General features: G+C 51.3%; 1 protein-coding gene across 10 annotated transcripts in view; it reads left to right on the forward strand.

Annotated features, from left to right (window-relative positions):
- The window catches only part of AGPAT3 (1-acylglycerol-3-phosphate O-acyltransferase 3), a gene marked incomplete at its 3' end in the record, with an annotated part of 96,107 nt that extends 82,033 nt beyond the window's left edge, over positions 1-14,074 (forward strand). For 9 of the 10 annotated variants that reach the window (XM_081070593.1, XM_081070597.1, XM_081070601.1 and 6 more), the window contains 5 exons: positions 682-835; positions 1,331-1,433; positions 5,109-5,184; positions 8,467-8,665; positions 8,950-14,074. In XM_081070593.1, the coding sequence (XP_080926719.1) occupies positions 682-835; positions 1,331-1,433; positions 5,109-5,184; positions 8,467-8,665; positions 8,950-9,038 (621 nt within the window). Of the gene's footprint in view, positions 1-681; positions 836-1,330; positions 1,438-5,108; positions 5,185-8,466; positions 8,666-8,949 lie in introns of those variants that run through there. The other variant, XM_081070594.1, reaches the window with a different exon arrangement.
- Between the last annotated feature and the right edge of the window lie 1,673 nt (positions 14,075-15,747).

Raw genomic sequence — 15,747 nt, forward strand, 5'->3', positions numbered from 1 at the left:
CCTGAAGAGGTGAGTGTGGGTGCCCCACCGGTGCCCAGGCTGAGCCCCCTCTGCAGGGAGGGTCTTCCTTGGAGGCGAGTTTCAGGGCGAACCAGTGACCTGCAGGTCTGAGCGAGTCTGCTGGCCGTCAATCATAGCAGAAGCATAGCGCATTGGCCCCCACCTGGAACGGCAGCAGGGCCTGGGGACTCGGCGGGTTTTCAAGCCCCTCGGGTGGGTTTGATGGACAGCAGCCAAAATTACCGGGGTCAGTCAGTTTGAATCTCCTGCTCCTCTCTCTGCTCCTTCCTTCTGGTTTGTGACAGTCCTTCGAGAGCTAGCTCCTTATTTAGTGTTTCCACCTCTCGTGTGTTGTCCACTCACTGACCAGAAGGCTTCTGCCCAGGAACCTTCATGGTACCTCCCTTCTGGAAAGTTCTCTTTTGTATCCTTTGAGATAAGTGCAATGCTATTAACTGTTCGGTGAGGGCATTTGTGTGGTCGAGTGCGGGTTGCAGCCCGAAAGTAAACTGATACTTCAGACCCTGCCACATGCTTGTCACTAGAGTGCTGCTGTCATCTCTACAAATGAGACTGCAAGTGTTTTGCTGCCAGTCAAGGCCGCATGTGAGGGACACGGCTGAGCCCTCAGGCCGTGAGTTCCCACCAGGACGATGCAGTGTCCCCGTGTTTGTGTCCTAGTTTCTGCTGTACTGTGAGGGCACGCGCTTCACGGAGAAGAAACACCGCGTCAGCATGGAGGTCGCCGTCTCCAAGGGGCTGCCTGTCCTCAAGTACCACCTGCTGCCCCGCACCAAGGGCTTCACCACCGCGGTGCAGTGCCTGCGTGGGACAGGTAAGGGCCCCGCCCCTGCCAGCGGGACGCCACCGTGTCCTGGGCTCCGTGTGAAGCCAGAAAGGGAAACGGTCAAAACCTATACGAGTGCGTCACATGTAAGCGTAGGGCTGGAAAGGGAGACCCCAGTAAGTGGAGTTGATATGTTGTAATGCTCTTGTGTCAATTTCGAGGTGATAAAATGCTAGTTAATGGAAATGCTAAAATAATTTTAAAAGTATATAACGGAAGATCTTATAAAGGAAAAACAATGTCTCTAACGAGCCCAAAAGAAAGCAAGTAGAAGAAAAGGGCCGAGAACACACAGGACGATAATTAGAAAGCGGCCGGATGGCTGAAAGGCACACTGGTCAGTGAGCACAGTGATGGGAATCAGCTGAACGCCAACTTAAAGACGAGAATCCAAAGAAAAGATGACCCCTGCGAAAAGCTCCCCCCGCCCCCGGGCCCTGCACGGCGAGGCTGGCGGCCTGGCTCACCCTTACCCCCCCACAGTTGCAGCCGTGTACGACGTCACGCTGAATTTCCGGGGGAACAAGAACCCGTCTTTGCTGGGGATCCTCTACGGAAAGAAGTATGAGGCGGACATGTGTGTGAGGTGAGCTCAGAGCCCGGGGGCACCCGCCCTGCCCGGCCCCCTCCTATGTCCCAGCCCTGACACACGGCCCCTCCAACTTCCCGGGCTGTCCCCACGTGAAGGTGCCCCAAGTCCCACTGCCCAGCATGGGCAGACATGGGGACAGACACGGGAACCAGTGGCTGTCGTACCAAGTGAACGAGTAGCCGTGAGGTGTAGGCCGAATGTTCCAGATGGTCTGGGGAGGAGTGACCCCTCCCGCTGGAGGGAGCACAGAGGCTTTTTGAAAGAGGCTGAGCTAAAACTTGATCAGTGACTAGGATTTCCACAGGGTGGAGAACGACAGCTGCCCCAGCTGAGGGGGCTCCATGTTCCTTTGTTCAAGGTGCAGGACAAGTTAGGTCTGTGGCTTGCAGACCGCCCAGGAGAGAAGGGAGGGTCAGAGCCACAGCTGACCTTGGTGGCACTCGGGCTCTGGCTCCTGGCGACCCTGGGGCTGAGCCCAGCAGGCTCCACCACAGCAGGCGCATATTTTCAGGGTCGTCCTGCTGGAGGGACACAGGAGCTGGTTAGTGCAGAACTATGGGGTGGTCTTGGGGGCCCTGAACACCCAAGAAGGGAAACTCAGTCAGAGGAGGGGCATGATGGAGCCCTTAAAATGTGCTCAGAGTATCAGAAACGATTCCTATTGAGTGTGCACTGAGCTAGGATTGAGTGCTTGCTGTATGCAAAGCAGGGGGCTAGAGATGGGTGGGGCAGCTGGAGGGAGCAGAGAACCAGGTTTCTGAGGGGCAGTCACTGGTGAGATACACACGTGTGCTCAGTGCCATGGGCGGGGGAAGGCGGTGCGCACCCTCCCTCTCACCTCCGTGGGAGCCTGAACAGTTCGCTTCCCAGACCTTGCTCAAGTCCAATGGGGTATGGGGTTCCCTGGGACTGCAGTCACGTGGCTGGTGGACGCCTGGGCTGACCTTTCCCCTAGATCTATGCAGAGGCCGCAATGCAGGCTCTCCCACGGAACCTTCTGGCTGGAAGCTGCACTTACGTGACTTTTGCTGGCATTGGTGATTTCAGCCCCAGAATTTGAGGGACCTGTGTCTGAAAGGAAAAGGGTTAGAGGGAGGAGGGTCCATGTTCGGTTCCATCCTGAGTGGTTCCCGGTGCCAGGGAGACAAGAGTGAGGTGTCCAGGTGTCCACTGCAGAGCCTGAGGTTTGTCCTGAGATGCAGGCACGACCTCCCATGGAGAGCGGCCCTCATTGCTGTACCACAGGGTCAAGCTCAGTGGCAAGGGCAGTCCCACACAAATGGTGGCTGCATGTCTCACTGCCAAGCTTTGTCTCCAGGCTTCTCTGGCTCATGAACATAATCCACCCAAAAAATCTGTCTAACTCAAAGCCATCTGGGGACCCCTCTATTAAGGAAATGGTGTGACGCGGCTTCCAGCTCAGGGCAAGCCCCAGGCCATCCAGCTCGTCTCCTGCTGGAGCCTCCGATTGAACGTGCAGGTCTCCCTGTCCTGGCAATGTGCCCAGAGAGGCAAGCCCTTCCGCCCACATCTGCCATCCGCCCCTCACCGACCTCACCGGCGTGGTGTCCATCCTGATCAGTGAGTCCTGCGAAGGCTCTGACAGGCCCTCTCCGTTTCAGTCTTGAGAGCTTCAGTCTGTATGTTTTAAAACACTGCCACCCATTTCTGGCCACACGATAGGAAACTCCAGGCATCGTTTTGTGAACATAAATAACAAGCCAGGTCGTTTTTTCCTTCGGAAGCTCGTGGTGGACTCGCTTAGCATAGGGTGGGGTCTCTTGTGCCATCCTGGGGCAGGGGAAGCCCAGGAGGCCTGCCCTGAGGTCTCTAGAAGCCCTGGCGGGGGGTGGCCGCAGCGTGCCCACTGGGGACTGGGAGATCTCTCTGGGGCCCTGGGTGGTCCTGACCGCAGCACGGAGAAACCAGGCCAGCCTCCCCCCAGTGGCTCCAACTAGAATACGTGATGTCGGCCGGTAATGGCAGTGGTGGGTCAGCCCTTGCCTTCGCTGTCTGTCATCCTCACAGGACTTGCAGGCAGGTCCTGCTCTTGTCCTGGGTAGTATGGGCTGGGTGGGGGTCAGACAGTCTCAGCTGCCCGGGGTCAGAGGTTGTGGGACCGGGGGAGGCCACTGGGCCCAGCTTGAGGTCGGTGCCCTGGCCTCCCCGCCAGGCTGCACGGCACCTCCGCGGGAACACCGGTCCCAGTTGCAGAGGACATGTGCTTTCAGCGGTCATTCCCCCTTTGCTACAGAAAACATGGGGTGATGTTTTATCTAATCTTACGTGGATAGACACATTCTTAGAACTTCTAAAACCTTCAGCTTCCTGTTTGGTGTCACTTATTATTTGAGTTTAGAGTAAAAGCAGTATTCCAATGAGTCTAAAACATACGTGTCATCCAATGCACTGAGACTCTCACGGCCTGGGGGGCTTTGTCTCGTTCCCTGTCCTGTGCGGGTGAAGTGGCCGGGGGCCTGAGACTGGACAAGGCCAAGGCTTTGGTGACAGTGGCCTGAGGCTCATGCTGGCAGTGATCCTAGGTAGCTTGACTCAAGTCCAGGAAGTAGATGCTGGTTTGTATTTCTTTTTATCTCCTCTTAAATTCTCATTGTATGTATTTCGTAGTGCATGTGGCAGACACACCGACCCAGCATGTGACACGCACACTATGCGTATGAAGTCAGGGAGGACAGCGGGGGTCAGGCAGTCATGTCTCCTAGGCGCACCCCGTCTGAGCCTCCCCCCCACCCCGCGTGTGGGCTTCTAGTCTGTTTCAGTTTTGAATGTGGTGAAGATGGATAGGCACAACCCACACAAACCGAAGTTCTCGATTTTTAGAGCAACAATGTGAAGATGCCTTAAAGGGTGGAGGTTGACGGCAGGCCATGGAAACGCCCCCTGGCTGTCGTCTCACTGTGGGCCCCTCCCGGTGGCGGCCCCACCCCCACCCCCACCCCCACCCCCACCCCCACCCCTCAGCACCCTCGTCCCGCCGGTTACTCCAGCGCATGGGGTGCTTGGCGCCCTCTGCTGGCAATTCGCGGTACTACAGCGGCCGTGGCAGTGGCTCTTGTCTGGCCGGTCTTAGCAGGTGGACACCTTCAGCTGGTGGGGCTGGTAATCCGGCTGGTGATCAGGTTTATAAACAAGTTAGTGTCTTAACCGGTCAGGTGTTCATTAACTGAGATTAAAGTTCTAAATCTCTATTGCTTTCCACGTTTGAAGCAAGTAGATGTCATTTGTGAAATACCTAATTTTCTTTGCCTACTGAAAGACACTCTGAGTTGATTATTTCCAAAGGATGAACTATTCAGAGAGACCAAAACTCCTGCTGAAGCTAATAACTGATCACTCTTCACGGTGGAGCTCATTGCTCTGCCTGTGGTTATCCCTCGTGAAATGCTATCCCAGGACCGTAGCGGTGTCTGTGGCCCCCCTCCCCCTCCGGGCTCCCTGCAGTCCCACAGAGCCCCAGGTCACCCTCATGGCACTCTGGGAGAGTGCCCGAGGACATTACTTTGATGTTTGTGTGTTTCTGGAAACTGAGAGTGAGATTGGTTAGCAGAAGCAGGCCAGCAAGTAACCGTGATGCACGAGTTTTTCCCCCGTTTGCAGTTTGATGGCATCTAGTTATTGACTTTGCTTTCGATCTTCTTCATAAAACAGGAGATTTCCTCTGGAAGAGATCCCGCTGGATGAAAAGGGAGCAGCTCAGTGGCTTCATAAACTGTACCAGGAGAAGGTAAAGGCACCCAGCTTTCCCTGCTCGGGAAGAGGTCTCAAGGGGCAGCTGAGGGGGCAGGCGGCAGCGTGGTGACTTCCTCTGCAGTCAGAAGTGCTGTGCAGTTAGCAAATACTTCTAAGCCTTTTTTCTTAGCTTTTTTATTAACAAACTAGAGAAAAGTACAAAGGGTAACATAATGGTTATATAACCTTGGCTGATAGCATTTTATCACATTTGTTTCATATTTTCATGTAAAAGAAAGTAGAGATATATAATAGACGTATATATGTGTGTGTGTATGATTTAATATATGAGACACAATGTAGATGACATAAAAATATTCTGACCACACCCAGCCCCATCTCTTTTCCCATAGTACACCTCACCCTTGACTCTTGCTTCCGGTTTATTTTAGATACACAAATATACAGGACACTAGATTTTTGTTTTCAGTGTTGTGGGAGGCTTAGATAATCAGAAAATCCTTCCAGTAATAACAAATACCCTTGAAATGCATTGATGAACTCTCAAGAAAATAAGGGAAATTTCTAAGGAATCAAAAAAAAGGAGATGGGACTGAAAACCCAGGGTAAGCCTAGGGGCTGCCACTGCCATCCCCTCCTTGTAGAGTTTGCTGGTTCCCTTACCCCAAAGTCTTGAATCTTAATGCCTACCTGGAGAAAGAAGGTAAAGGTTTGACTTCATTCAAGGCAGAAGTTAGAACTGAAAACTCTACATAAAGCTGGGAGCCTCTGAGACTTCCACCTTTCACAAAGGTTAAACTGAAAAAGCACTTGCTTGCCAGCACAGGGAAATGACTCTGAAGCTTCCTTCTCTTGGTCTCAAAAAGGTCCCCCTGGTAATTCCTAATTACAGGTGTGACAGCAAACAGGTGTGTGGTTTGCATTTATACAACAACAACACAGTTCAAAAAGAGAAAAGACAAAATATCAACATGAAAAGTGGTTCCAGGCAAATCTCTCTAGAGATCCTGAAAGAAGTACTGCAAAACTGGAAGAACATGACTGCAGGCCTAAGCCGCCCAAGATGTCCTCAGATAAAGTTCTGCTGGAGATGAGCTCACAGCCAGAATCCACCATGGGCTCCACGACAGGCAAACAGGCAATAGTTAAATCCTCCAAAAGCCTCAGCTACTGAGACAGTCACGCAGAAACTAAAATTAGTATCTTTGAAATGAGTAAGCACAAAAGAAAGAACTGAAAAGAAAAGAGCAAGACCTAGGAAAAAACGAGTCAGGTTTGAGAAAAACCAGGCAGGATTTATGGACATAAGGAATCTAGTCACTGACAGTAAAATCTTACCAGGGGAAATAGCACATGAGATACAGCTGAAGAGAGAATTAGTAAACTGTAAGATTTAGGAGAAACTGCTCAGAATGCAGCACAGGAAGTATACCTATGAAAGGAAAGTCAAAAGACACAAAGCACAGACTGAGAGGCCCAATAGATAACCGTTAGAAGGTCCAGAATGAGGAGGTAGAAAGAACGGTGAGGAACATCTTCAGGGACGGTAGCCGTAAAACATGGATTTCATCAGGTTCAAGAAATACAAGTCTGGGATAGGATAAACAAAAATAAACTTATTGGGGCAGCCTGTTAGCTCAGCTGCTCAGAGCGCGGTGCTCTTAACAAGGTCGCCGGTTCCATCCCCACATGGGCCACTGCGAGCTGCGCCCTCCACAACCAGACTGAAACAACTACTTGACTAGGAGCTGATGGGGCCTGGAAACACACACTTAAAATAAGTAAAAGTTTTAAAAAACAGATACTTATCCCCACTTGGCAATGAAATTGAAGACAAAAAGATGATCTGAGAATAAATAACCATTTACTAACAATTGTCACCCCAATAAACTTTAATTTAAAAGAAAAAGAATAAATAACCAGAGAAAAAAGACATACTGCCCACAAAAGAATTGGTCATATCTCTTACTATGTATCAGAATCTCTTCTAAAGTCTTACACGTTTTATCCTCTTAATAATCATACACATATACACACACTTACATACACATACATTATACATGCATACATGTGTATGCACACACACAAAATAGAGTAAATTCAGAGAGAGTAGAAGAAAGAATAAAAATAGTGTAAATTATTTCTTTAAAAATATTACAAAATAGACAGCCTTGAGCAAGACTGGCTAGTTACAAGAGAACGGGAATAAAAAAAAGTGACTCAACCAAAGAACAGGAAGTGAAAGTCATATGCAAGCAGTAGGACTAGCTTTATGCTCACAGGTTTGAAAACTTAGATAAAACGTATCATTTTCAAGAACAATATCACTCTCCAGAAGAAAACGGAAACTTAAATTAAGAAGAAATAGGACGGATACATCATGTCAATAGATAGGCAGATGATGTGTGTGCTAGGTTGTAAAGGAGAATAGCTCTCTGAATCTGGGTCAGGTTTTAAAGTCTGAAACGGACACAAAGTGATGTTTGCTCATAGCAGTATTTATTTACCTGGAAATGAGAAGTAACCTAAATGTGTATGAGGAAATAGATACATCGTACATGCATATTCATTTGCTGGGATTCAGTCAAAATAAATGAACTATATATTAGCAAGCAACATAACTGACTCTCTAGAAAATAATGTGTGAAAAAAGCCGATTGCAGTATGTGTCACTGGGGTTCCAGCTTCCTAAGGGTGGTCCTGTTCAAATGTCTACAGTCACACCTAGTGTTTGTTTAAATGGGGCCTTATGATACGTAGCCATTGGCAGTGCACCCCTTGTTAACATGTCCTGTGTGGTGGCATGGACACATGTGTTCTGTTAGGTGTCCCCTTTCTCAGCCAGTGCGTGCTTTGTGTTTACAACACGTCCCTGTCCCACGGCTGACGGTCCCCTGACAGTGTCACCTTCCCCACGTCTTCACCAGCTCCTCTCTCCGTGGTCATTGGCCTACAGGAATGGAGGAAGGAAGAGTGAAATAACTTCCTGTGGGTATCACCCAGCAAGTGATGCCCCCAGACCCCCTGCCCTTAGATGATGAGTGGTGGGGTGACAGTGCCCATCTGCCAGGCACAGACTCATTATTTTCCTGGGAAACGTGCCAGGTCAGAAGGTTTGTATCCTTTCAAGCTTTTCGTGCAAGCAGCCTAGGTTCTCCATGAAGGTCCCGCTAGCCTCATTCCCTGCCTGCAGTGCACGCTTCCTCCGCTCGATATGTGTGGTACCTGTGCAGGTGGCTGTGTTTCACTGTCAGCACGCTCCCTCGTGTTAAGAGGACAGTGTGTCGAGACCCCACTCCTCTGTGGACTCTTACAGGACGCCTTGCAGGAGATGTATAACCAGGAAGGCGTGTTCCCAGGGGAGCAGTTCAAACCTGCCCGCCGGCCATGGACACTCCTGAACTTCCTGTTCTGGGCCACCATCCTGCTGTCCCCCCTGTTCAGCTTCGCCTTGGGCGTCTTTGCGAGTGGCTCTCCCCTCCTGATCCTGACATTCCTGGGCTTTGTCGGGGCAGGTAAGGAGCGGACGATCACACAGCTCGAGGTTGGGCCTCGAGGTGTCCTGGAGTCAGGCATCCAACCAGAGCCTCTCAGGCCTCAGAGAGCGGGCTCTGGCCACTCCGTTGTGGAGGCCATCTGCTCTGTGGGGACAGGCTGAGCGGGTGAGGGAGGAGGGGCGGGGCTGGCCTGCCACCTCCACAGGATGTCGGAGGCCAGATGTCGGGCGTCCCCCCAATGACGAACTCTCCAGTTGATGCCAAAGCGGTCCGTCTAACCTCGCCTTTCTCCTGTTTTAAAGCTTCCTTTGGAGTCCGCCGACTAATAGGAGTAACTGAAATAGAAAAAGGCTCCAGCTACGGAAACCAAGAATTTAAGAAAAAGGAATAATTAGTGGCTGTGATCGAACACGCATAACCTGATGGTGGCATCCAGTTAACTCAATTAAAAACAGCAACACACACAGAGCGGAGAAACAGACACTTAGAAACTATTTTTCTTATTAACTGGTGACTAATATTAACCAATAAACTTGAGCCAAGAGTAAAGAAATCAGAAGGCCTGCAGGATGGAGCCCGTCACAGCGCACCTGCAGGGCCCGTGTGCCACCTGGGAGAGCTGTGAGGAGGGTGGCGTCTGCTCTGGGGGGTGGCTTCTGGGGGACTGGTCTCACCTGAGCCATCTCTCAAAGACGCTGCTGGCCAGAGAGAGCCTCTGACGCTTTCTCTTCTTAAACTTAGGCCCTGTTTTGTTTTTTATCTGTGATTTTGGGAACGCGCCCCAGCCCCTCGCCTCTTCCCCTGCACCCTCAGCAAACTCCCTTCGGGATTCTTCCCCTGTCCTGCTGGGAACGATGTCACGGGGTCCTCAGCCCCCAATGTGACCTGCACCTTTGCTTCCAGATGGTGGGGTGGGGGCACCATGGAGAAAGTTGTCTTGGTGATAAGCACAGACTGGATGTCATGTGGACTGGAGCCCCACCCTGTGTCCCACCCGATCCTGGGCGTAAATACCTGAGAACTGGTGAAACGTAGTGTTCCTGCCCGCCCAGTCTCCATTCCTTCTCCCTGCAGCCATCGGACTGCAGTCCCTGGGCTGGCAGCTGCGGAGGCCGGGCTGGGCAGGTACCCTTGCCCCCAGCAACAGGGAGCCCAGAGGCGCTGAGTGTGCTGGAGTGAGACCCCTGCCCACGGTCCCCGGGACTCGTGGAGGCTTCTTAAAAAGGAATGTCACCCTCAAACCTCTGTCTTCTAAAGGCGGTTGGAGACTTAGCACAGAGCTTGTCGGCTTGTAGAGATTTTATTTTTATAGTTGATGGCTCTCAAGTTTAGAGGTGGTGAGCCTTCCACCCTCCTTGCCACCCTCCCTTCCCCAAGCAGGCACGTGTGTCCCCAGAGAGGGCCTGCCAGGCTCTGAGCAGGCCGGTGGCCTCTCCGCCTGGTGTGCCCAGCAGGCAGCTAGTTCCTACTCTACTCCTTCTGCCACAGGGGTTCTCTGAGCTTGTCTTATGTCCTCACAGTGTCCCTTTGGCCGTAGCACTAGTGGGAAGCATTTATTCTGCAGACGGAGGTGTGTTTAATGCACCCAGGACCTGGGGCGGGAGTAGTGGGGACATGCTACACACAGGTCTCCCCCTCTCCCCCCACCCCCATGTGGCTCAGCTGTCATTCCACTGTAAACCCACCTGCAGTGGACTTTCCCCTTAGACTTTCAACTTGGTTTTTTAAAGTCACATTCCCCTCATGTTTTTTAGCAAGGGGAAGAAAAATAATGAGTGTTCTCTCTGATACACTGTAACCAGCATTCTGAGTAGAGGCAGGTTGAATTTTCTAGGAAAACAATGGAGAATAGAAGCACAGACAAAATTGTAAACTAAATTGGAAAAATAATTACGCATTGGCCCTAAGTGTTTTGGGAAGATTTATCGGACGGCATAAATTCTTTATAACAATGACACTGCTGAATTTTAGGTGTGGTAACTGACGGAGGGACCACTACAGAAAAGTGCCCCACAAGCAAGGGTGGGTAAGCACGCGATTCCCTGTGAGGCTGAAACAAAACAGCTTTAAAATGCTTTTGTTTCAGGAGTGCCTGCCTCTGCCCTTGAAGGCTGTCTATCCGCTCCCCCTGGGGTGAGCAGCTACCTTAGGGTTTCTTTGTCTTCATAGAACATTCTGCTCATCTGTCTTTATGTGTGTTTATCTATGTCATTGGCTAAGTCACTAATACTTAAGTCTTAAAGGAAAAAGGTGGAAGGGTACTACCGTGCAGACACGTTACCCGGAAAATTCAAATTTAGGTCTTTAACCACTAAATTAACCACTTAGTCCTTGTTGCCCAGATAAATTCCCTCCCCTTAAAATGAACACATAGTATGTGAATTCTGTGTCTAGTCGGTGTGGGCTCCTCCATAAATGGAGATTGAGACAAGGGTGTAGATTTTAAATCTCAGTGATTCCTTCTGATTTAACATGGATCAGCTCATGCATTGAACACGGAGCCCTTTGGGAGCAATAAAAACTACGCCATGAATGTTCGGGCTTTCTTTTTTTTTTTTGCCTTTCAGAATAGTGCTTTTCTTTATTCTTTTCCTTTACACCCCACTACTGAGCTGCATGTGACGCTGATGTTGTCCTGTCAAGTTCAGGATGAGTATTTGGATAGGCCGTGCGAGTCAGAGTTGCCAGTGTGCATTCTAGTCCTGGCGTCTAGGGTGCCCTCCACATGTAGCCCTGGGTCTGGCAAGGGAGAGGAGATGTTTGCTGACCCTCTGCTGGGGGAGGTGTTTGCTGATCTTTGCTGCTGGGGGAGGTGTTTGCTGATCTTTGCTGCTGGGGGAGGTGTTTGCTGACCCTCTGTGGGGGGAGGTGTTTGCTGACCCTCTGCTGGGGGAGGTGTTTGCTGACCCTCTGCTGGGGGAGGTGTTTGCTGACCCTCTACTGGGGGAGGTGTTTGCTGATCTTTGCTGCTGGGGGAGGTGTTTGCTGACCCTCTGTGGGGGGAGGTGTTTGCTGACCCTCTGCTGGGGGAGGTGTTTGCTGACCCTCTGCTGGGGGAGGTGTTTGCTGACCCTCTACTGGGGGAGGTGTTTGCTGATCTTTGCTGCTGGGGGAGGTGTTTGCTGACCCTCTGTGGGGGGAGGTGTTTGCTGACCCTCTGCTGCGGGAGGTGTTTGCTGACCCTCTGTGGGGGGGGGAAGTGTTTGCTGACCCTCTGCTGGGGGAGGTGTTTGCTGACCCTCTGTGGGGGGGGAAGTGTTTGCTGACCCTCTGTGGGGGGGGGGAAGTGTTTGCTAACCCTCTGTGGGGGGGGGAGGTGTTTGCTGATCTATGCTGCTGGGGGAGGTGTTTGCTGACCCTCTGCTGGGGGAGGTGTTTGCTGATCTTTGCTGTTGGGGGAGGTGTTTGCTGACCCTCTGCTGGGGGAGGTGTTTGCTGACCCTCTGTGGGGGGGGGGAAGTGTTTGCTAACCCTCTGTGGGGGGGGGAGGTGTTTGCTGACCCTCTGCTGGAGGAGGTGTTTGCTGACCCTCTGAGGGGGTGGGGAGGAAGTGTTTGCTGACTATCGCTGTTGGGCAGGCTCTGGTGCTTGCAGTGCACCCCCAGAGCCAGCCCCCGCTCCTGCTGGTATGCACAGAGAGAAGGTCCCTTCCATGAGTGATGGACAGGCTGCGCTCTGAGCCTGGGGGACCAATGGTCGCATGTTTCTCATCAGGCCCAGGCTCCACTGTCAGGCCCTAGGTTCTGTGTCCTTTGTCACCCTCTACGCTTGTGTGCCCCTGCCCAGTGAGTGGAGTTTGGCTTGTGGGCCCTCCCTGTGTGTCTGGCTGGGGAAAGGGCCACAGATTTGGGGCCCCCTCTGGGGAGTTCCAGGGGCTTCTGAGGTGCCTGTGGTCTTCCATGATGATTCTATAGCAGCTGCCGGCACCTGGAGACTCTGTTTCCCTCTCTAGGGTCTTTCAGGTACCACTGTGAGCAGTGAATGGGCCCACTGTGTGCAGTGAGCAGACGCTGGGGAAAGGCTGGGCTGGTCCAAGGGAACACGTGTCAAAAACCCGTGAACACTTTCCTTATGCCCTCTTTTTCTACACATTGGAGCCTAGCGGAGGGTTTGAAATGGCTGCCCACTGACAAAGTTTGAACACAGAGAAAGCAGTGGCACTGGTCACTGGTCCGTGGTGACAGACACAGCCGTGTTGGAGGTGGTCTGTCATCCCCGCCCTCAAGAAGCACAGAGTCTGGTTAAGAGATGAGCTGAGTGTGCACACCACTGAGGGACATAACGCGACCATGTCAGTAGCACCTTGTGAAACGGACGCAGGTGTAATCCTCTGCTCTGACTCGTCTCGTCCGTGCCTGTCACGCCCTCCGTGCACCGCGCAGGAGGACTTCCCTTACCCCCGTTGGGTTATGGAGCGTGAAGCCGATCTGCAGAGACGCGTGCACCCAGTCACATGCGGCCACGCCCACGCCCATGTGACGACTGATTTGGGGCAGATTTGGGGCAAAGAATAAGGAACTCTCTGCATGTTGCTTTGTGTCCACCCGAGACGCCCATAGGACAAGCCAAATAGAATCTTTTCAGCCCAGCTGACTTCTTGCAGCTCAGTTATTCATCCCTGTGAGTGACCCCTGCTGCGACTTTCTCACCAGTAGTGCATGCTTCCCCCGGCATGCAACACTCAGCGTTCAATGGTGTGACGCGGCTTCCAATCTGCCCGCCTGCCATGTAACCAGGCTTAAGATCGAAACAGTGGGCCATCATGCCCGCCTGCCTTCTCTCTGGAGACTGCACACCCTCGGCCCACCTGCCTGCCCCTTTGTCTAGTGAGTTAGCTCCTAAAGCCAAGGCCAGCCTCTCCAAACACCTGGGCCTGGGCCGGGTGCCGCCCACTCGGACCGGCCACGCTTTGTCCCAAACCCTGCATGGGGCTGCCAGGGTGCATGAGGACATTCGGGTTTCACATTCTTGCATATCAGGGCCAGGGCGCAGAAACACAGGGGCAGTTTTGGGGTAGAAGATGTCACACTGTGTTCTGCCTGATTGAGGGGGTGGACACATGTGAATTAAGTTTTAGCACAAGCATTTGCCGCTAGCTGACTCAGTGAGAATGGTGGCATTCTTACAAACCACTCGGGAAATAAAAGGACAAGGTCACTTTCAGGGAACCCGGGAAATTACCAGAGAAGCTGACATCAGTCAGCCCCAGCGGCAGCCGCGCACATTCTTCTCAAAGACAATTGAATTGCTTTAAATTTTTAAGCTTTTTAATAACAAGTTCACCTGGAGTTTTCTTTTCTCGTAAACTTTCAGTTTCTTAACTTTTTGTTGTAAAAGTATTTGGACAGAAGTCAAACTGTGAATGAGATACTGAAATGCACTAAATTGTATTAAATTAAACTGGAGTTACTTGATACAATGAAGAAATGCATCTGATCTACTTGTATTTATTGTCTCAGAATTGTACTTTGTGACAATCAAATGTTACTTGCCTAAAAGCCAGGAAATTCAACTGGCGTCTTAATCACAAAGATCATCAGCAAGTACTGTATCGTAAATTGATCATTAATCATTAATCATGAAGATCTGGCTTCTGAACCACAGACCGCCAGCAAGTAATGGATCATAAACTAATCATGGGTCATAAAGGTCTGTTAGCAAGTGCTGTCACTGTGAATGAAAATCTCTTTGGAAAACCACACAAACCATTGACTCACATGCGTGTGACAGACATTGGGGTCTTTTTCTATTGTTGACAATCTGCCATACTTGACCGTTGGCCAGTTTCAAGGGGTGATACATTGTATACAGGGTGCAAATATGTTATACAGACGTTCCCTTTTGTACACTTCATTTTTACAAGTTTGCTACTCACAAGCTTTATGGAGTTGAGTCTAGCGGTATTTATGGTCTATAGGAGGCTGGTGGGGGGAGCTCACTTAGACCTTAAAAGCCTGTGTCCCAAAAAACTGACTGTGTTTGCCATGCTCTGTGAAGACTATTTTGTACACGGGCGTGCGTGAGCCCTGCCTGAGTGGCGGTATTTTGTAGATAAAATGCTGCAGGCATCATACTTGTTTATTAAAATTGCTGCTATGAAAGAGAGGGATAAAATATCCCCAGTATAAGCGAAAGTGACTGTCTGCCTCCTTCTGTTCCTTTGTTTCCAGTCTGCGTAGATTTTCCCCAAGGGAAGTTAAGGACCTCAGGCACTTCCTGGCCTGTGGGGCTGTCACCTGCACTGGCAGCTCCTCTGCGCTTTGCAAGCCTCTCCTTTTCATGCCCGTTGCCTATGGAGGGGATGTGGACGAGGAGCGCCACCATCTGGCGAAAGCCAGGGAACAAATCAGTTGGTGCAAAAAGCGTGCGAAATGACTGCCTCAAAATGGGTATAAAAGCCATCAAGGACAAACGGGTTTCCACATAGGCATGTGTGCTTCACCAAGTATTCTTTTGTAAAAAATTCATTTTGTGGAGAAAACTAAGGACCCCTTTCTCTTATCAAGAAAAGAACTCTTGTTAGAACCAAGAGCTATTGAGGGTCTCGTTTGTCTGTCTGCGGAAAATAAATGAAGCTCAAAGAACCCAGGTGTCACTTATGCTCTGGGAACCGCCGCCGTGGTGACACGCTTCTCTGCTGTGTGCCCTCTGGTTCCAGCGGCACTGGTGGGAGTGGGCAGGGCCCATGTCCACGCTCAGCTCAGCCTGAGAACTGGAAAGGCCAGCTCAGACGGCCTTCTGGAAAGTCCTACATCTAGCCATGACGTATTTTTAAAAATACATCTTGAGGTCAGAGTATCTCTGTACCAGCAGGTGCACACGCACACATGCCCCCGTGTGCCTGCACATGCACACAAACGCAGAGCTGTGGGATTTGGGTACTGTGATGCAGGAGATGAAGCCGAAGGGTGCTGGCAGGGCTGGGTCAGACCCTTGTCTCCTACGTACACAGCTGTGCTTCGCTTGGGCACTTGTCCTGTGGAAATGATTGTCCACGAGCAGACACAAGTGCTGCGTAAGACACCCTTGGACCCCCCCACCTGAGTCACAGACATTGGGACACCCAGGCGACAGGCCCAGCTTAATTCTGGGGCCCGCCT

Source organism: Rhinolophus hipposideros (genome assembly GCF_964194185.1).
Source record: "Rhinolophus hipposideros genome assembly, chromosome: 2".
NCBI classification, from domain to species: Eukaryota; Metazoa; Chordata; class Mammalia; order Chiroptera; family Rhinolophidae; genus Rhinolophus; species Rhinolophus hipposideros.